General features: G+C 43.2%; 2 protein-coding genes across 3 annotated transcripts in view; one reads left to right on the top strand and one right to left on the bottom strand.

The window, feature by feature from the left end:
* Nucleotides 1-757: 757 nt before the first annotated feature.
* On the top strand, nt 758-11,723 carry rtkn2 (rhotekin 2). 2 transcript variants are annotated; one of them, XM_049599949.1, is made up of 13 exons: nt 758-893; nt 1,025-1,303; nt 2,782-2,981; nt 3,132-3,190; nt 3,355-3,408; nt 3,491-3,608; nt 3,839-4,039; nt 4,706-4,800; nt 6,039-6,145; nt 6,237-6,368; nt 6,871-7,039; nt 7,288-7,395; nt 7,770-11,723. In XM_049599949.1, exons 2-13 carry the CDS (start codon nt 1,169-1,171, stop codon nt 8,483-8,485), a joined length of 2,094 nt encoding a protein of 697 aa, XP_049455906.1. In that variant the 5' UTR covers nt 758-893; nt 1,025-1,168; the 3' UTR covers nt 8,486-11,723. The 2 variants fall into 2 exon arrangements, with proteins under 2 accessions (XP_049455906.1, XP_049455907.1); XM_049599950.1 differs by having other exon boundaries at nt 834-1,303.
* A 339-nt stretch (nt 11,724-12,062) lies between these two features.
* arid5b (AT-rich interaction domain 5B) overlaps nt 12,063-21,854 on the bottom strand; it is a 104,426-nt gene continuing 94,634 nt past the window's right edge. The window contains exons 9-10 of the mRNA XM_049599948.1: nt 16,605-16,815; nt 12,063-16,397 (exon numbers count right to left, since the gene is read on the bottom strand). Coding sequence (XP_049455905.1) covers nt 14,379-16,397; nt 16,605-16,815 — 2,230 coding nt within the window. The 3' untranslated portion in view covers nt 12,063-14,378. The remainder of the gene's footprint in view (nt 16,398-16,604; nt 16,816-21,854) is intronic.

The raw sequence follows: 21,854 nt of genomic DNA, 5'->3' as shown, positions 1-21,854 counted from the left end.
ATCATTTCCGCAGTGTTAGCTGTTGTGTCTGGGTTAACTTGACTCAGTTCATCCTCAGCAGCGCCTGCGTCTACACTTCCAACAATGGATGCTTCCAACGCGACCAGAAGCCCATGTCAGCCAGAACCGGGTGGGCGGGTTTCCTGGACTCCCTGGTCACGTTTCGGGGTCTTTTGTGACCGTAACATCAGCTGGGCTGCGCAGCTGGAAATATTTGATCCAGCTCAAGTGTACTAGGATTCCCAGGAACCAAAAAGCTACAGAGACGAGCTAAATGAGGATGTGCATTAAAAAACACAACAGCATCACCTTCAGTCGTCTCACTTTGCTTCATCAGACGGGATCAAACGTGCATCACTTTTCTATTATAATCCAGTTTAGATATTTTAAACAACTCAATTACTATTTACTGTTGTAATATTTTTTTAAATCAAAACATACCCCTAATGGTGCATTTGGGAGTCACTGAAATGTTTTGTTTACATCTAGTAACAGATGCCAAAATAAGCCACGTTTCATATGATGACAGCGATTTTAACCAATTAAGTTTATTTAAAAATAAGAAATAGTAATTGTAAACGTTTATATTTACCAAAAATAATAGCCTAAAGCGTAAGATTTTTTTAACCATAAAAAAAATTCAAAATCAAAAACGGTGTACGCCTGTTTTTGTCTGGCACGATGACGTAATGACGCTGCCTTGCTGTTGACGTAAGCGCACTCGGTTTGAATCCCGGAAAATACCGGTTGAGAAGGCGGGACGTTTGTTTAGTATTTATTTTCAAACTGTTTACATGACGTGCAGTTTTAAAACATTTTTTTGATATTAGCTATTGTACGCTACTTAACCACGGTGGCTTTTAATCCGGCATTGGTTGCGTCATTACGTTAAAGTAAGTTTAGATAAGATTTAATATTTTGAGCATCATGGTAACGTGTAAGCTAATTTTTCACTTGTATTATATTTGTAACCGTCTTAAAATGTTTGTTAGTTTCTATTAATGATTTATCTATATTTTGAAAGGACTTACTTGAATATTTATTCGATAAAAATCGTCATGGCGGCAGACGCCGTGTCAAAATCGAACCACCCTGTCCGTTAGAGGGGCGTTGGCAGTTGGAGCAGGAATGTGCTGCGCGTGCTGTCGCTAGCGAATGGACAGACAACATGGAGGACCAGCGGGATGTTCAAACTTCCAGGAGAAACGGGAGCTCCAGGTCGTTGTTATCGGCCGGTTCTGCCGTGGCGATGGAGATTAAACGGAAGAAAATACGACAAAGCGCATTATTCCTACAAACAGAGGTACGATGGGTAGCGTTACAGGGTTATTTTGTTTATTAGCCGTTAACAATGAATCACAGTGACATTTCAGTTGACGTCGGAGGGAGTCCAAAGTGTCACCAACGTATACACACAACAACTATAACTCAATAACAACTCAGTAGGCTGTGTTTAATTAGCATGTTAACAATAACTTACATTTTCTAACGTCTGTTTCACACACTACCTGTCAGTGCCCCCGGGACAAAGCTAGCTTGACGGACCAGTTATCCACAATGGGACATGCCATCTTTAAACAGTTGACCGAAACCAGAGCTTTGTCCTCTCTGCATTGTTGAATGTGTGCAGACGTAATGCTGTCTCCGTGTCTCTAACATCGCTCAAACTAATGTCATTTCAGAACAAAAGCATGAAACGATGCCCCAGTCTCCTGAATGACACTCTGCAGATAGTAGAGGACATGAATTTGTTGTACATACGACAGATTTCTAAGAAGCTACAGGTGCATATTTAGATTGTAATAAGGAGAATGATGATGTCTGTATGCATAAAACAACTGTACATGCACATGTAAACTTTACTTGACCATTTCTAACCCACCAAGACCATGTTAACATACTAAATTGGAAAAAAATAATGAATTTAGTGTAAGATGCTGTCAGACATCATCATACTCCATTTAGGGTAGCATTACATATATTGTAGCTAGAGCATCTGCCACTGTTCACTCGTTCTTTTTAGTGTGCCATCTATTTATTCCCATACTTCATCACCACCACCACCACCACCACATTAAACCATGCTCTCACGGTTGTGTCCTCCTATCTACAGTATAGCGGTCATCATGAAACCAGCTGCTCGCCCTAACCAATCCTCTTTCTCCCTCTGCACACCTTATTTCACCTCATACTCCACCACAAAAAGTTGCTCTTGAGTGATGATGTTAAACATTAGTTAAAACATTAGGGTGTCATTGTCAAATTAATTGTCATGGTACCTTCTGGTGTTGTTGCCAGCAGTGGCACTAGAGGATCACTTTCGCTTTAGGTCTTGTAATATTTAGTTGTCTTTCATTCACAACAGACCCTGAAAGCTTTAGCTCAATTTGTGCCAGGAACACAGTGCCTTTGTGCTTTGTGCTGCAAATTACTCTTTCTACTTTGCCAAAAAATCTCAGATCCAGAGGCACACAAGGTTAAGTGCACTGAGCCTGGAAGAGGTTGCAGCTCGTCTTCTAAGTGTTCTTGGTTGTGTATATGGAGTTTATGTGCGTTACTGTGAGTGATGTAACACATTTAACATTGGAGGGGATTTTTTCCTGCAAAAATCAACATTTAAGGGCAACTTAACTCTCATTCCACTTCAGCAAAGTGAGCAAGTCTCATCATAGCATATTGTTTCATGGACTACTAACACAATTCAAAACATAACTTACAAGCTGCTGGTCTGTTTTTAATGGATTCATTCAACTTTCGTCTTTGCGTGTTTTGTCCAAGAAGAACACGAACATACAGGAAAAGCTCGACTTTGAGATGCGAATGCGCGAGGGTGCCTACAAGCTGCTGCTCGCCTGCAGTAAGAGAGAGCAGGTTCTCAACGCCTCCAAGAACCTGCAGACCTGTAACGCCAGGATCAAGGCTTATCTCTCACAGCTGCAGAAGAAGAAAGAGGAGCAGGACGCAATGGGAGCGGTCATGAAGTAAGGAACTGGATGTTTTCTGTGATCTTGGGTGTGGACGTTGTCATGTTAGAGCTGCACAGCTGCAGTCCTTGGCGTTCAGTTTCAGCACACATTATCAAACTATTCAGTGTGGTCAATTGTAATGGTAAACTCAAAATTTGATTTCAGACTTTCAGATCCAGTTTCAGATGAGCGTGTATCCTGTAATGGGACAATTGCAGTGTCTGGTAAGACTGCTCCCCTTTGTCCAAAATAATTCAGGCCTACAGAGTCACAGTGCAGAATAACACTGACACCAAGTCATATTTTTGTATTTTTTAAGGTAGCTTTTTGGTGGATATAGAGTATTTTGGATCCAACTTAACTCTAAAGGGTGTTTCCTCTGATTTAGGGCTGCGCTTTCCTTTGATGTGGAGGGATTCAGCCTACTTTAACAACAGAGGGAGTAAGTTTGTTTCTTCCATTTAGCTTTACATCATGTTATTTTGGGGATACTTGCTGTACTAACATACACTTGTGTTTATAAGGCTCCCGTCGAGTTGCGGTGTTCTGTCTGATGCAGATTGGCTCCGAGGTGTTTGACACAGAGATGGTGGTGGTGGACAGATCAGTCACTGACATTTGCTTTGAGGGAGTCACCATCTTGTAAGTATTTATTCTACATGTCTAATATGCGGTGGCGCTGCTGTACGGTGGTGGAAAAATGTGGAGTTATAAGATGAAGATGTTGCTGGAAGTTTGTTCTGTATTTAGTAATATGAATATTAGAATAATGTGGGGTTTTTTGTCACTAATACTGACACATCTACTAATATGATTACTGGTCACAATATTAATGTTCATGCTCTAATTGAAATGTGTCTGTCCTCTCACAGTAAAGACGCAGATCCTTACTTTGAGCTGAAGGTGGAGCTGTGGAGCTGTGCCGTGGAGGAAGAGCTCACCTTGGTAAACACGCCAAAGAAGTTGGCAAAGAAGCTCCGCAGCTCCTTTGGAAAGACCGCTGGGAAGAAGCTGTGCCCTCTGCTGGACAGTCCAGACCCTGACACCTTCCTGCAGTACAACCCCATACCCGTGTACGTACTGTGCTATCCAATAAAACCCTTTACAGACTCTTGGCTCTCTGTGTAAGACTTTTGCATATTTCAACAAACTGGATTATGGCTTGTTACTGGAACAAAAGGTGTAGCTGCAGGCGAACACAGCTGCTCTGTTGACAAATCACACTGATGGAGTATTGAAATAAGGGTTAAGCCAATATTTGGGGTTATGAATACTAATATGTTTAGCCTGTGGATTATTCTGTGCCAGTAAATTTAACTATTATATTGGGTGGAAAAAAAGCATGCTTTAAATGTTCCCGTCTGTATTTTATTTGTATCCAAGAGGAAAATCGTGTGTAACAGCATTCAGAGCATAAAGTGAATCTCTCAAACTGAACATCTGTAAGTGATACATACCACCTGTTCAGTGGGAGGAGAAACATTGGGCTCATTAGGCATTTGAACAAGGAGATAATTTACACGAAACAAAATACTGCAGGGGACGCACATGTGTTGGGGTTAAAGGGTTAGAGTCTTTATATAATGATGCATCTTTATTGTTATTTATTGTCAGGGTTAGAGATGAGCATGCATCTTTTATGATTAAGCCTGAGAGGGAATGAAAACAAGGCAATGTGGTGTACTTGAAAGAACACTAAACCCTGTGTGCGTGTTTGTTTGTGCTTCTACCTGTAACAGCGGAGCCAAGTACAGCCTGCTGGCCTACACTACACTGAGCCTGCCCGAGGCAGACGGCAGCTTTCAGTCTCACTCTCTCATTGTCCTCCAAGACGGTAAGAAGCAAAGGCACAGAAATTTAATATGTGGGATGTGAAGGAAGTATGCTTTTTACTCCCTGATTTTGATCAGCACTGTGGTAATTATACAATATTTTTACACCGTTAAAATTGAAAGCAAAAATTACACAAAATAACCTGTGATTAAAGTTCACCTTGGATTACCTGCCTTCCTTTGCGTGAGTGATTAAATGATAAGGAAGTTAGTGCTCAGGCATGTTTTGGTTATCCAGCTCTAATTTTAGGTTGTGAGGTTGCACTATGGTACATTAGCGTTCAGATCAACAGCGCATATTATGATAAGGTATTGTTAAATACTTACATGACAGGATGCTACGTGACAGGAATCATCCCTCATGTTTGTTTGATGTCCAGCACTGCACCTGTATAACTGAGAAAAGTAGTTTAGTCATGTGATTTTAACCTTTCAAACAAGACTGGAGTGATGTTTTAATGAGTACTTCATTTAAAAAGAGATCACAATCGTTTTTCAATGAGACCTCGGTACAAAAAAATGATATACGATTTAAACAGATGCACATTACACTATACAAGTGTGACAACCTTTTAAAATGTTCAAGTGGAATAAGATAGCGTAACTCCAACATTGTTTTGAGTTTAGCCCATTTATACACAGCATAGTATTAAAATCGGTTTTCCAAGTCCAGTGTGAACTAAAGGTATGGCTAATGTTACCTGACGTTGTCATACTGTATTTAAATGCTACCAGAGAGCAGAGGTAACCAGGCAGTTTATGCATTAGAGCCTTATAAATAAACAACATACAATGCTGCTCCCTTCTGTTTGTTAGGGAGGACCATCCCAACTTTTCATGTAAGATGCAACGGTGAGTGAGAAATGTATCACCGGTGATGAAGCACAGCACACTGTGATACACTGAGGCTTTAGGGTGGAGGGAGAAGCATGCGTATTTACAGTATCACCCAACACAGACGTAATTGTAGATTGCACAATGGTCTTTTGAGTTGCAGAGGAGAAGCATGATTTATTCAGTACAAAAATCCAGTTTTGACCTTCAGTTTGCTTCGTAGGTGTTTCATGTGAGTCTTAAAAGTGAGTTTGGTATTCAGCCAGAGTCCCAAGTATTTATAACATTCATCAGTTTTGGATATGGGCAGTAGGCTGGATACTCTTAGTTGACCTCGAGACAGTATCTTTATTAAAGGCATATAGTAGTTCATTCAAATAAAGATCTCTGCTCCTCATCCCCACAGCTGAGTGGTCATCTTGGCTCCCCCTGTATGGCAACCTCTGCTGCCGCTTGGTGGCCCAGCCTACCTGCATGACACAGAGCATGATGAGCGGCTACCTGAGCCAGAAGGTGCGTCGACTGCTGTTAGCATTAGCTCCATAGCTGGCTCCTGAATGAATACGTCACTTCCTTTGTTTTTTGTTCTCTGGATGAATTTCAGCAAAGTGTGGAGGGGATCTATCGCTGCTGCAGTCTGTACTGTGTGCTGAGCGCTGGACTTTTGTCCTGTTACTTCACCCCGGAGGAAATTGATGCTAAAGTGCAGCCCACCCTCAACGTACCCATCAACAAGGTAAGACAGAATCCCAGACGCTCTCATTTGCATTTTAATGCTCAGTTGTTCTATTAAGCTTATTGATTAAAAATGATTTGCACTCTACTACAGTGCTGTAGTGCTGGAAGAAATCTATTTCTAAGATAAATTAATGTACAGGCAGAAATGTAGCTATTGTTGTCACCCTTATCGGTGTTGCTATCATCACTACATTATTATCTCTTTTTAATTGCGCTGTCTGGCTATTAGAGTTTTGAATGGAATATAAACATCATGTTCATTATTATTGATTCACCTCTCAGTTCAGAGTTTTCTCTAACAGTTGCAGAATAACCACAAATACAAAATGCCACATTACTCACTGAGATCCTGCATCTTTGGCATTTTGCTGCTGAATTAATTTCTTTTCCTGCAATATCAGCGATGTCCTTTTTAGAGCAATATCTGGAATAGCACTCTGATTTGTATACCGTGGAACTCATTTTCAGCTCGTGATAAGCTATCTGTGTTGTTTCTGCAGGACACCCGGATCCGTGTGGTGGAGAAGGACTCAGCAGGCCAGAAATCCAGGAGTCTGTCCATCATCAACCCTTCACCGGACGGGTCTGAGACCGTCGTCTTCACCACGGAAACCAGGGAGGAGCTGGAGGACTGGCTGGACGCCCTCCATCAGCACCTCTATGATCAGAGTGAGTGTGTTTCCGCCTATACAGCAGCAAGGTGTGTCTGTGCATACATGTGTGTACAGGGCAGGTATGTCTCTTAAAAAGGTCGTGTGTGTTTGAGAGTATAAAGAGAAGGTGGAGGGTGTGTGCGTCAGTGTGTTTGGGCGAGACAAGTAGCTGCACATATATTTTGTGAAACTCCTCTTAGCGAGAACAGATAGTATAATCTTTGTCTTTGTCTCTCTCTCATGCCTCTCCTTGTTTACAACCAGGCCAGTGGCTGCACTGCTGCAACCAGCTAATGAAGATTGAGGTCGTGTCACCACGGAAACCATCACTCTTCCTCACCAAGCAGGCTGACTCTGTTTACAATGACCTCAGTGAGTAGAGTAATTGGAGCGAGTGGGTGAAGTGAGTTAGTCGCGGGTGGTAATTCGCTGACTGTTTTACAGGATTTGTACGAATCTATTTATAGACGATATGATGCAAGTGCTCAAAACAAACGAGGCACCTCTGTGGAATAAATGCATTCTATTAACCACGCATAATAGTTTTAATTTCAGTGGTGATGCATGTAAATAAAACCCGTTTACATGCAAATTAGAATATTGGAATGTGGGCTTATGTGTTCCTTGTGACATGTTGTTATATTTCCTCTGTGTTTTAATCAAATGTGGCACAAAAACAACACCGATATAACATTCACCTAATCTGTTTGACTTTTATTTCAATGTTCATTGTGTTTGATGTGCAGGTATAAATTCACCCGGCAAGTTTGAGAGCATCACAGACATGATCCACAACAAGATAGAGGAGACAGACGGCCGCTATCTTATAGGTCATGAGGAGGAGAAGGAAGTGCCTAATTGGTCCACTCTGTTTGACGGGTCCCATTCAATGGTAGTAGTGCAGAAGGGTGTTCTGTCCCAGAGCAAAACCTCCACCCCTTACTCAAGCCCCAACCCCAACACCAGCTCTACGTCCATCGGCAGCAAGAAGCGTCGTGCCCCGCCCCCTCCCTCCGACAGAGAGCCTTACGCTCCTCCCAGCCGCCCTGCCAGACCTCCACTCCCTGCCTCTCTTCCTCCTCCTCTTCCTTCATACCAGGAGAAGGAGAACTCCGGCACTTGCACTTCACGCCCAGCTGCAAGGTCCAAAACTGGCAGGCCCTCTCTGGACGCCAAATTCTCTGCCATCATCCAGCAGCTCCAGCGGAGCAACGCAGGAGGAGCTGGAGCCATCAGCCGGAAAAACGCTCCACTGGGTGTCCTCGACATACAACCACACAGCCAGCCTCAGCCTCCTCTCCAGCAGCTGGAGCACCACAACCACCACTCCCAGCACGCTGAAGCCGCAGGTGAACACGGCTTCCTCAGAGCGAGTCACGGTCCTGGTCCTGGTCCTGTTCCCGCACCGAGGAGCAAACTGAGGAAGTCTTTCAGAGAGAGGATGAACCTTAAAGCATTGTGACCTCCACCTGCAACATTAGCTGAATTTAACAAACTAAACTTAGTGTGCCACTAATACAAATAACAGAACGTTTCAGCTGAGCTCAGTGACATTTATAAAATCAGATATCACAGTATACTTGACTGCAGCTCAGTAGCAATAATGATATTTAGAGCATGACTGTAAATGTGGACCCACTGGTTTTCCCATTAACATCGTTAGCTGCTAGTCGGCCCAGCCACCTCCCTCTGTGTCCTTATGCTAAGCTAAGCTAGCTATCTCCAACTCCAACTTAATGAGCTGATAGATAAGAGAGTGGTATCGATCCTCTCGTCATATTTCCCAAACTGTTGACCTATTTCTTTAACCTAAAGGACGGGTGGGTGACCTGCTCACTTAAACAAAGATCCTCACAGTGTCCATCATGACGACCCAAATCCCAGCTGACACCTCATATCACAATATCAATACTGTATTGATGCATCTGCAGCTCCACTGTCCATTTATAAACTCTTTCATGTGCAGCTAACCCGTAGATGAAATTGAAAGCTGTATGTTGGCTCGAGCGCCGCCGTCATCAATCCCACTAAAATGGAAAGGCTTATTTCTCAGCTCTGCCACTGGAACATGGGCCGAAGAAAGAGCCTTTGCAAAAGCACTCAAATTGGAATTGATCCATTGGCCGACTGTGAACGAGTCATTCCTTTTGGAACTATTGACTTATTCCACTTACTGTGACAACTTTATGACCACTATAGCTGATTTTAAGGGAGCAGGATTTTAGGAGCAATCGCAAGCACTAATGTGACTTATCCATTTCCCAGAGGTCCTAATAATGGAGTGACCTTGGTTTTCAGAGGCTACACACTATGTCCAACATAATTTAACACTGCAGCCTGTAAATGCTATGTGCATAAATGAATGAATGAGTCTTTTGAGTGGCTGACATAATGAATGCCCTTGTGTTTGTGTTTTGAACATATCCAATATTGCCAGCCACTAAATATTTCAACCAATTAACAGTCACGTGTTGAAGAATGGTCTTCGTAATTACACACAGTGTACAAAACATTAGCTTCAGCTACTTTCTCTGAAATTGCCTGGCAAGATGAAGCATTACGGTGAAAGCTACAATCCCTTTTTTTTTTATCTCACCCTCTAAAATTCTGTTTAATCAAGAGGGGGGGATGTAGATTTGGGGGGAGGCGGATTACAGGAGGATTTAGTTTAAGCATTGAAAGAACCAAGAATGGATTGTACAAAAGGGGATGCTGCTCAATATTAGCAGCAAGTTCAAAATGTTTTCCATGCCTGGTGTGTATTACCAACACATTAATCACTTTGATGTTGTACTGTATATACATGGACAAACAAGGGAAGGTTCTCGGATCAGACTTCACAGCATCTGTTTTTATTGACGCTGAAACACCTTGGACTGTGTGATAATGGCTGAAATCATCACAGTATCCTGTTGCACTTCCTGTAACATCTTGGCCATTTTCAGTTGTGCTTAGTGTGCGAGAGACTAAAGGATATTAAATTACACACCGATGTTAGTGACAGTTATGGTGAAAGCTAACATTAACATACAGTATTTCAGATTAACTGTGTAGCTGTGGTGAAAGCAGGACATGTTGCACCTGCAGATATTAAAGGGACAGTTCACCCCAAAATCAAAAATACATGTTTACTCTTACCTGTAGTGAGATTATCAATCTAGATTGTTTTTGTGTGAGCTGTTGAATGTTTGAGATAATGTCTGCCTTCTCTCAAATATAGTGACTAGATGGCACTCGGCCAAAAAAAAAAAAAATAAATACGTTTGAAAAACTCAACATCAGTGTCTCTTTCCAGAAATCATGACCCGGTTACTCAATATAATCCACAGACCTTGTTGTGAGCAGTTTCTTACCGGAACTTTATTTCTACGGAACTACAGTGGCCAACCATATCACCTTGCAGAAGGGAGCGTGCATCTACTCATGGATGAGATGCTCGTGCTCGTGATGTAAACATATTGCCACCCTCCATGGCTGAGCTGTAACTTCAGCTAGCTCAGTGGTGCTAGGTGAGCTAGCAGTAGATGCGTGCTTCCCTCATCGTAGTAAAACAGTGAGCAATTTCATGTAGGAACTAATTCTTTCTACCAAACTACACCCACCAACTGTATCACCGTGCGGAAGGAAGCGTGCATCTACTCCTGGATGAGAGGCTCGTACCCATGACAGCGCAAGATGTAAACATATTGGCACCTTCCTTGGCTGAGCTGTAACTTTAGCTAGCTCAATGGTGCTTGGTGAGCTAGCAGTAGATGCATGCTTCCCTCTTCGTAGTAAAACAGTGAAGACTTTCATGAACTATTTTCTTTCTACCAAACCACACCCACCAACTGTATCACTGCTCAGAAGGAAGCGTGCATCTACTGCTAGCTCAACTAGCACCACTGAGTTAGCTAACATTACATCTCATTTTAGGAGGACGCCATTAATGTTTACATCTGGCGCTGTCACAAACACGAGCCTCTCATCCATGAGTAGATGCACACTTCCTTCTGCGCTGTGATATAGTTATAAGTTCCTTCAAGCAACTGCTCACAACAAGGTCTGTTGATTATCTTGAGTAACTGGATCATGACTTCTGTAAAGAGACATTGCTGTTGTTTTTTGTCACGTTGAGCACCACAAGCTGAGTGTCATCTAATTCCATTATATTGGAGAGAAGGCAGACATCTCTACGGCTGATATCTCCAACACTCGCCAGCTCACTCCAAAACAGTCTAAAGTGAAACAGCACTACAGGTAAAATTGTGTTGTTGATTTTGGAGTAAACGGTCTCTTTAAGCTTGATGAGCATGTAGTCTAGCTGCTTTATGACTGAACAACGACTGAATGTTTTGATCAGAGCCAAACTAATGAGCCCAATTTATATTAATATACAATGTTTTTTATGTCTTTACAGTTATTAATTACACACAAGAGCAATAACTTGTAGTTTTTTGTATAGTTTTTGATTAAGATGTTCTGTAATTCCTTTTGATCATATGTTACTTTCAGCATGTGAATTATTTAGACTGTGGTCTGTCTTTATGTACTAGTAAGTAGAGATACATTAATCTTGTGCTAGTGCAGAATAATTTGTGCATAGTGTAATGTAAGAAAAATATCTTTGTTTCTCAAAAAAGTGCAATTTCTCTTCTCGCTCTTTTCACTGTTGTCTGGGAAGCTAACTGTATTTTTTATTATTGCTGATCTGCAATAAAACGGCCTACATTCTACCCTGGTGAGGCGGCTTTATTTTTGCTGAGCTTGGAAGTAATACTGAATATTTTTCATGGTAAAGGTTTACCAGGGGGTGGCAATAAAAGTCAAAGCATAGCTTTTATTGCAGCCCAGCACACGTCCCATAGAGATACATGCACTGGCACATTGCTCTACTGCAGCAAATACTGGAGAGGCTTCTCTGGCTGCGAGCCCAGAGGTAGCCTGTTGTGAAGATTAAGGCGGATGGAATCTCATAGCCAGATAATGGTATTACAATAATAAAACCCCATTCACACTGCATTTACTCAGGGAAAAAAAAAAGGAACATTACATTGATGTTAGTACACCGGCGTTAAATATCAGTTTATTCAGCCCTCGCTATTTATCTGCAGCTCAGTTAAAAAACACGACTGAGAAAACGCATAGATAGTAAAATATTTTAATTAAATATACAGGAGGTCATATCATACAAAATGTCTTTATTTTTTTGTCTTGCTTGCCAGCTGGGTGATTGGTAAACAGATGGCTACTGTATCAAAAACACTTTCAGGATGCACATTAATGGAAACAACGTGGAGGAGGAGGAAAAAAGAAAAGTGAAACGACAACAAATAAAAAGAGTATCCTAATTCTTAAATTGTAGTGTTCGTTTAGATCTAACATGATCACGGTGACCTTGAAACAGAGCAAACAAGGACACAGCTAGATTGTGTAACCGACTTTTATACTGCTTTTATACTATTTACAGATTATAACAGTTTATATGATAACAACCACGCGGTACTATCTACAGTGCTATTTACACAGGGAATAAGACAAGAGAGATAGAGGGGTTGTCGTGAATTGATCCCGTATGAATGTTCTGTACAGGAGCCAGCACTAATGCCAGTTTTACCTACACACAGCAATGTACAGTACTTAATCAGAAATGAATGTCTTTATCTAAGTATTCAGTAAAACTTTACACATAGACGTTTACAGCTTCTTCTTCTTTTTTTTTTTCTTCTTCTTCTTTTGAAACACCAGACATGTTCGACTGTGTATTTCGACTATCCTGGATTGCAATTATAGTGGTTGTAAAAGCCAGAGCAGGTGTTGTCTTTGCACCTCAGGCTACGGAGCATGGTAGGCATACTTTATGGAGTCTGGTACCTTTTCATCACTGCTAGAAAACACATCGAGCACACATGCCCTGCGGATGACAGACACCAGACCTGTGTCAATATTAACTATCAGTGAATCTTTTCAGGTTCTTTTACTGCCTGACACAGTTAAGCGAAGTAAATAGTCATCTAAGCACAAGTACTAACCATCAGGTTGAAGCGTCGCTGTTTAAATCTTAAAAACATTACATTTTGTGCCTTACCTATCAAGTCTGGTGTCTGAAAGCCAAGTGTGCCATGTAGTTTTTGTATGAGTGCTGCATTTCAGACAAGAGTGACAGTAATATTGATATTTCTCTACCCTGCTACAGGAGATAAACCTTAACAACTGTAGTGCTAACTCTAATCCAAGACTGCGAAAGGCACAGATATTTGCAAAGCAATAATATCCTAAGTGACAACATTCCTATCAAATCATACAGTGAGTCTTTTCAGCGTGTTGAATAAAAAGAGTCTGTTCACCAACAACGACAAAAAAAAAAAGCTTTTCAAGTTGAGAACAAAAAGATGAAATGCTGATTTCTTGTGGTGAGCATTCCACAGCAGACGGCTGCTTCATTACGCCGGCCCTACAGACAAAAACAAGCTGCTACAGTCTACTCATCACAAGGGGTGTCGGGATCAAATTACTTTCAATCCGGAAAGTTAAAAAAATTAAAACGGCTTTTCATTATCTTTAACGAAAAAAACATTCGTGATTTGTCAACAGATTGAACTGCTCGTGTTGTATGATCTGAAATATATAACGAATAAGAACCTGAACCGAGTAAAACGTGAGTCTACAGTACGTCCGTTACACACAGCACCTCTGAATGTTAGGATAAAACTATCTCATGTCATGCAGCACCGCAGTGAGTCTATGCCGAGGAGTCCGGGTGGATTTACTGTGGCACAAACTGGCGACAGCTTTCAGCGTGGAGACATGTAAACAGATGCAACACCACTGGCTGCCTAAAGTGTGATAATGCACTAAACAGCTGTTGAACATGGTGGTGAATGCACCGCTAGTTATATAAAGAGTTTCATTTGCGCTGTCGTGTTACTTGTAGTGTTTTTAAGCAAAAAAGTTTAGCCCTCAGACGCAGTAAACAAATGGCTTTTCTCTGTTGCCCTCCACTTTTCACACGTCCAGAGCAACAACCTGACTCATGGTGACTGAGAGCGGCAAACTGATTTGTGAGCACATACACGTGAGCATTGTGCAAATAAGGATACAACAACAATAACAAAAAAGATACAGTAAGTGGTGATAAAAATAAAGAACAGTGCAAAGTATATAAACATATGCATACACAAATTTAAAAAAAGAAAATGGAATTTTCAGTCAGCCTGACTGATGAGTTTATCAGTCTGTAATCAGCCAAAGTTTCATTATCAGTGTTTGTTTTCGACTGAGCCACAATCCCCGAGCAAAAGAGACAGAAAGAGAAGCTGAGAAAGTTTCTGAGGATGAAGATGGAGAGGGAGAAGTACATCATCCTCTCTCCTCTCTCACAGTCTGGTGCTGGGGTGTACCGAGGACAGCTGAGGTGGTGGGAGGGTGGAGAGAGGGTACAGGTGGTGCAGCAGGTCCCCGTACAGTGCGGCCCCGCCCGGGTGCCTGTAGAAGTGGTGTGGGCTGGGGCTGGCGGCCAGCAGCTGCCTGTGGAGCATCATGGAGTGGAAGGCTAACGGGGGCACGAGGGGAGACACTGCTGACTGGCTCTTCAGGTACTGGAGCCCTGGGTGCTGCTGGAGCCCGTCCTGAGCTCCCGGGGACACCAGGCTGCCGGGCGGGTACATGGCAGTGTAGAGGGGTGCGGCGTGGGGTGGGGGGTAGGTAGTTGTTGGGTGGCCCTCAGGGAGATGGTTGTTGAGGTGAACGGCATGGGCCGGCTCAGCTGGTTTTAGCTCTTCTGGGTCGCTGCGTCGGATCGCGCCAGCGGGGTGGATTGGCGTCACCACGCGGACCTTCCTCTCTGGGACTTCCTCGCTGTCGGGTTCCACGAGGCTCCGCTTGCTGGGCCGAGTGGGGCTGGTGAGGGACGAATCACTTGAAGCTTTCGGGCTGGGAAATGGCTGCGATGACTCTGCTGGGCTCTGTTTGGAGGGAGAGATGGTCATAGGGGGAACTCTGCACGCTTTAGGGTGGGAGTCCAAACCCTGGTGCATGATGGGATACGGGAGGCTGCAGAAGGAGGGCTTGGAGAAGGAGGACACCCTCTGAGAGAGGGGTTTGGAGATTGTAAAGTCTCTGGGCTCATCGTCTGCTTCTCTCCTCTCCCCGTGTGTTTGAGTCCTGTCACTGTAGTGAGATCTGTAGGCCAAGCCCTCTTGCTCCAGGCCCGGACAGACAAAGCCCTGGCTGCCCTCGTGGTCCCTGGCGTAGCGCTCTCGCCGATCTCCGTTGGGGAAGCTGACCATCCTCTCCTGGCTCAGGCAGTTCTCAGTTTGCCTGTACAGACTGTGGAGGTGAGGGGAGGAGTAGCAGTCACCTGTGTAGCTCCGGGACTGAGCAGCTGGACCCTGGAGCAGCGTCTCCCCGGCGCTCTCCACACCATCCTGGCCATGCGCTCGGGGGAGATAGGGCTGCCACGGCGGATTGACTTGAGGCTGGAGGTGATGGCTCGTCCGGCAGCTGTAAGTCTCTGAGAGCTCCCCGGCAGCGCTCCTCTCCGACGAGCCACTGCCAGCTTGTTGGTGAGGCTTGCTGCTCTGGGCGTGCTGGATGACCGATGGCCTGAATACTGGCGCTACCTCCGGGATGTTGTCCGACACACACCCATGCCTCTGTCCCACCACCTCCTCCTCACCCTTCCTCTTCTCCTTCTCCCTTTCCACCACTGATATGACGGGCAGAGAGGAAGCCACCGTGGGAGGTGGAGGCTGCAGAGAAGTGAAGGAGTAAGGGTTGGACTCACACACTTGGGAGAGGAGCTTCTTTTTGGCTAACGGAGACATGACCCCCTGGCTGGCTTTGCAGTAGGCAGCCGTCTGCGTGGGGCTCTGGGTGGACTCCTTCTTAATGACCCCATAGTCTTCCTTCTCTGGGTAGGAATCTGAGCTCAAGTCTATACACTGTCTGTCTGCCTGCTTACACATCGGTAACACTTTCCCCACTCTCCCACCGTGACTTTCTATGGAGTCTTTGACCCTGGAGGAGGGCTCAGGCAGAGCAACATGTCCAGCAGGTTTGTTCGGATCCCAGCGGTGAGGCAGGTAGGGGTGTTTAGGAATAAAATGCCCTTCAGTTTGCTGTTCACAGGAGAGTTTTGCTTGGAGGGCTTCGCTGATTTGCCTCCACTCAGGCTGGGGACCGGGCCCAGCATGAAGGGACAGACCAGCATGTGGGGCTCTGCAGACTGGCTCTTTGGGGCAGAGTGAAGATGGCTGCTCCAGCGCCAAGGACTCCTCTTTCTTTAGGGTAAGATGTAACTCTTCCTCCTCTATTACAATTGGTTCATCTCGCAGAGATACCTCCTGTTTTATGGCTGCAGACAGCTCGTGATTCTCCTTTTTCCCCTTGGAGTCCTGCGTGCAGAAAAATGATAGTTGTTACAGTTGTTTCACAAAGTCTAATAAATAAGACACTCCTATATTTTTTGGTTATTTTGCAATTTCAAAGACAACAGAGGGTGAGGAACTGATGAGGGAGCACAGGGAGATTCAAATTAAATTGAATTCAGAGCGAGGAGGAATCCTGATGAGGCAGCACGTTGGGAGAAGTCTGTGACTGACCTGTGATTGTTCTTGGCCTTTCACTGTCTCCCCTCTGTCCTTTTTACTCCCCGGCTTGGGATTGTTGGGGCCTTTGAGTTTCTTGGCCCCCACTCCTTTGGCTTTGGCTCCTGACGCCTTCTCTTGGCCGCCCTCCTGCTTCCTGGGTTTGGCCAAGGGGAGGGGTTTGTCATGCTCGCCTTTAACGTGCCTCTCATAGGGGAGGAGGAGCCTGGGGAAGAATGCCGGCAAAGGAATGCAGATGAGTTTGTGGTAAGATCATGTTATGCCATGTCACGCTTGAAGGGTACAATTACTAATATATGTTTTTGTTCCTCACACACAAACACAAATCATTTTTTAACCAAACAGCAATTTTAGATTTAGAAAAAATACACAAACTATACATCTGAGCACTAATATGAGGTAGGTGAAGCATATTCTAAGAAAACCACCTTGCTTTTTTTTGTGTCCCGACTTAAAAAGTACAATAAACCACATAAGTGCTTTGTTTGGTAATACCAAAAACCGAAAGAGCTAAAGCTTTGCCACAGGCATGCAGAGTATCAAGTGCCTTGCTATAAAACCGCCTTGTTTTAATACGTGGCAAGCATTAACAATCCTATTGTAATTAATCTAGGTTAGGGGAAATCCAGGTTCACATGGGTGCCAGAGTGTGTGTGTGTGTGTGTGTGTGTGTGTGTGTGTATGTGAGTAACCAGTCATCTCCTGCTGAGACAGATCACATTTCATATTCGTTAAACCTTGAGAGGAAGGAATATGAGTGTGTTTGTGGGTGTGTAACGTTCATGTGATCGGGAATACAAAGGAGGAGAATGTCTGGAGGAATTGAAATCAAAACCTCAGAGCATATAATATCTAATTTAATATACAAATGTGATTAATCACAGAAGCCTGTAAAGTGGTTACAGTAATAAAGTATTTCAGCTGGTAACAGTACGCTGCAGCTTTTAACACACCGTGTATTTAACGTGATTAAACGCAGGATAGCTGCGTATGCTCCGACTTAATTAAGTCCATACTAAGTGACAAGGACCATCCTGTAGAGAAAAAACATTAAACTATTTTTGACTTCTGTTATTTCTCCTCTGAATACTTCCCAAGTCAATTTTCCGTATCTGATGTCATAACTAATGGGAACATTAAGATCTGGATAACATAACAATACCCATGTGTAAAATAATGACATGAAGAAACCAGCGAGGGAAACTTTTAGACTTTTATTGCTCTGAAAAGAAAATGGAAATTGGCACTAGACCAGAAATAAGAAACGTTGTGGAAGAGGAAACCAAGACAACTGAGAAACTACAACACTCCAAACTTCAATAAGCTCCTCTGAAAATCTCTCCAGCTCCTCTGTCAGGTTTTTACAATAACAATCCATAAAAGCCAGACAGAAACATGACTTTCTCAGTCATGAGAAAAAATAAGGTCTTCTCGTGTAACGACAAGAGACGGTTGCAGTATTCCTTTTAAGGGACATGGCGGTAAAACAAACAATGAATCAAGAGCTGTTTCGCCTCCTCTTCAAAAGGAAGAAAAAAAAAGCCTCAGAGAGTTCAAGAGGCTCTGTGGGATTTTTTGTTATTTTCCCTCTGAACAAAAGTGCTGGCAGGGAAAGCGGTGAAACTACATTTCATACAGCTGGTCTGGCACCAGGCCCCAGGCCAAGAAAGGAAATGTACTATTAAATGTGACTTATTGGAAAGACGGAGAGCAAAGAGGTTGTGAAAGAGAAGAGGGGAGGGAACGAGAGCGAGAGGAAAAAGCAACACAGGGAGTGAAAGAGGAGATAATGACATGTTAATGAAGAGCAAAAATGATTCTGAATGAAGGAATGAAGAAACGGAGATAAAAACAGGCCATCTTTTTAACTTTAAAATAGCAGCAGCGGTAATTTATTACAAATAGAGAAGTGGTTCTCAGGCTTTCTATTATTAGGCCTCACTGCACAGAAAGAGCAGGTATATTATAAAAGTGTGGCTTTCCTCAGGCGTGTATGTGTGTGTTTGTCACGTGCAAATGTCCAAAGAAAAGTGTCTACACTGTATATACAGTACACCAGGGCGCACTGCCGACTATCACGATGATCTGTGGGAAAGAGACGGCCGCCTTGGCCCGGGTCAACTTTATGGAATGTCAATATGGGGTGGGGGTGGGGTGTCACAGGCCCGGATAATGTAAGAGCTGAGCCCGGGAAATTACTGGAGCCTTAAATAGTTCCAAATGGAAAGGCTGAGATAACCGAGGAGAAACTAAGAAAACCAAAAAATCAGTCTCAGGAAGTTCCACACACTGTCAGAATTATTTGCTTTGCTACGCTTAATAAATATAACATGATTTATCAGAAACTGCAGCCTATAAAAACAATCCGTCCTACAAGTGGGACTTTTAATTCAGAGAGCGTTTACAGTTTTATGTAAATTCACAGAAATGGCTGAATAAGCAGAGAGCATTCAGGCTGCGGGGCACTCTCTCCTTCATTTCCATTTTTAACTCCTGGTAAAAAAAAGAATGGTAAAATCATAATAGAGCCCTCAGTGTGAACTGGAGTAATTTCAAGCAGTGTATATATAACTTAGTCATGATCATGTAATATAGCACTCATAATACAATACCACTTATATAAGTAGCAATTTCCTTGGAGGAAGGGGAAGGGTTGAGCTTGGCAGCCACTGCATTAGTTGAAAGAAAGCCAAGGTGCAGTTCATAATTTGAGCCACTGGGGGGCGTGTGCTGCACTGACAGATTCCAGGAAGGAATTTCATTAAGGCAGGAGAGGCAACATTTTTTATGAGGTCAATAAATACTTAACTTCCTCTCATGCCAATTTATCACACGCCTTTTGTTTAAGCAGCCATTTTCCACGTTGATAACAAGCAACTAAAATATGCAATGTGCAGATTAAACATTGAAGAGGCACAGAAGATGTAATTAAGTTTAAAAATACTGCCTCACATGTTCTTCTATATGATGCATTATATCTGTGTGGGATCAATAGCAGTGTGAAGAAAAACATCAAACCACCACTGTCAAGTAAGCATGTCTGCGCCTTTGAAATAATGGATTGCACACAAAGCACCTCCCCCATCAAAAAAACACAACTTGGCAAAAACAAGGTGACTTTACCAGCAATGTGCTGCTCTCATCTGAGTTTTGTGTTACAGGAACAAGCAGCGTGCTAGAATCCAAGAAATGCCTAAGTCACCAAATAAGTGGAAAAAGCCTGTGGGCTGTTCCATTTCAACAATTTCCCTCCCATCCATGCTGAAATTAATTTTAACTGGTGTTGTGTTAAGATCACAAGAGCTGCTTCGTGCCTTGAAAAAAAGAGAAAAGAAACTATTTAAAGAGCTGGTGGACAAACCCCCGGGGTTGTAGAGAGATTTGGAGGAAAGAAAATGACTTACTTTTACAAGCATGTGAGGAAAAGAGAATAAAATAAAGGAGATAAAATCAAATCTTTATCGAATCTAAATGCAATGATTAAGCATCGTCGCAAAACAATAATTGCTGTAGAGAAAGAGGGAGACAGGATGCCAGCAGAGGGATAAACACACATTGTAGCCGGTCCCTCTGCTTTGGATTCATGCCTCAAAGCCCCTCTTTTGTCTCGAAGCCAAACCACTTGAGGTGACCCTCATTCATGCAGTTAAAACAGGAGGGCAGCGCAGGAATGTATGAAAAACTTAAGTCCTTTGTCAAGTCTGAAAATACCAGATTTAAAATGACCTCTACTGTTCCCCCGGGGTTTGCTCTCATTAGCTGCTGCCGCTGCAGCTCGCGGTAAATGTTCGCCATAGCAGGTGTGAGCCAAGAGTGCTAACTGTTTAAAATAAATGTGTGCTCGTCTCTGCATAAAGACACACTCAAGTATTAATTTCCAAAAATACACAGCATATGTTCCCTCTTGCTGCCCGACAGTGGACCGAAATCTCTGCGAGAACGTCATTAATTTAATTTGCTACACTGAACTAGTTATTAATCTCAGTAGACTTGAATAGATTCTCATACAGTCGATTGCCTGTCACACGTCAGTGGCGTAATTTGTGATTCCTCATCGCCACTAGGGAAAGAAACCTTGGACCTTTTGATTAAATTCCACGCATAAAGAAATCATCCGATATTGTGATTTGTTAGATCGCAGCAAAAGAAAAAAAAAGGGGTTTTATCACTGAATGCTCAACGAAGCATTTTGTCTTGTGGAGAGCTCTCAGAGGTTAAAATAGCTTCCTGCTATTTTAGTGTAAAGAACATGCAGCTCTCTGGCTGCAGTCCCACTGAATCTGGATTTCAGCTTCACAGTCATGCATGTACAAAGAATGTGGCTTTTGATGCAGACAACATGTTGAGACATTGTTTATGGTGTTAAGGAATGCTGACAGACAATATGCAACCGTGTTCTCATATTGCAGCTCCTCTGCCCTTCCTCTCCTGCCGTATTTCTTAATATTGAATCATTTTTGCTTGCTCATTAAAACCAGTTTCTCTCCCTGCTTCTCTCAGGTTGGGGAATAAAAAGCAGGCAGGACGTGGAGGTGATACTCCCTCCCTCCTTCCCTCCCTCCCTCCCACCACCTCTTATTGTAATCCCTCTGCTTTAGAACAAGAGACCAGAGTAATTGAAATCTGTGTTTCAGTATTAGACGAGCCAAGCTAAAGTGTAATGCGCCACATTTGATGTATCTGCAATACAGCAAGGACAATGCAGGGAGATGCTGACGAGTGCAAGATACTGAGCATCTAGCAGAATGAAATTAAAACAACACTCCTGTCGCCTCTCTCTTCCCCCAAATCTGAACTCTATTCTATTATAATTCTCTGAGTGGAGACTGGCTCAAGGTTGCCTAATAATTATGAGCAACACATGTATTTTTATAGCAGGAGAGCAGCTTTAGTGAATGCAGAGGAACATCGATACCAGGAGGAATGAATAAAGGCGGAATCAATAAAACATCTAGTCGACTAAAATTGGAACAGGCGTGCATCCGTCTTGAAAGAAGCACATATCTGCATTTGAGAATATTTCACAGGCAGGCCTCAGACTGCATGTACAGTACATCTGGCAAACATCTAATACTTTAAAGATGAAATGATCTAATCCAAAACCCCTCATCTGCGCTCTCTCCGCTATTGCCCAAAAACCTCAGAGTTTTTAAATAGCAAATGATTCTAAATTGCTTCTCTGTTGCCATGGATACCCCCCCCCCCTCCTCCTCCCCTCCCCTCCAAAAACCCCCCCTCCCACCC

Source organism: Epinephelus fuscoguttatus, linkage group LG16 (assembly GCF_011397635.1).
Source record: "Epinephelus fuscoguttatus linkage group LG16, E.fuscoguttatus.final_Chr_v1".
Classification (NCBI taxonomy): Eukaryota; Metazoa; Chordata; class Actinopteri; order Perciformes; family Serranidae; genus Epinephelus; species Epinephelus fuscoguttatus.
Note: the sequence above shows the minus strand (reverse complement) of the source record. Positions and strands in the feature narration are given on the sequence as shown.

Excerpts from the sequence above, each read along its gene's own strand:
- rtkn2 (XM_049599949.1), top strand. The coding sequence starts at position 1,169 with ATGGAGGACCAGCGGGATGTTCAAACTTCCAGGAGAAACGGGAGCTCC. Across the intron at positions 3,409-3,490 it reads CTACTTTAACAACAGAGGGA|GCTCCCGTCGAGTTGCGGTG; the intron begins GTAAGTTTGTTT and ends TGTGTTTATAAG. Across the intron at positions 6,146-6,236 it reads GCGGCTACCTGAGCCAGAAG|CAAAGTGTGGAGGGGATCTA; the intron begins GTGCGTCGACTG and ends GATGAATTTCAG.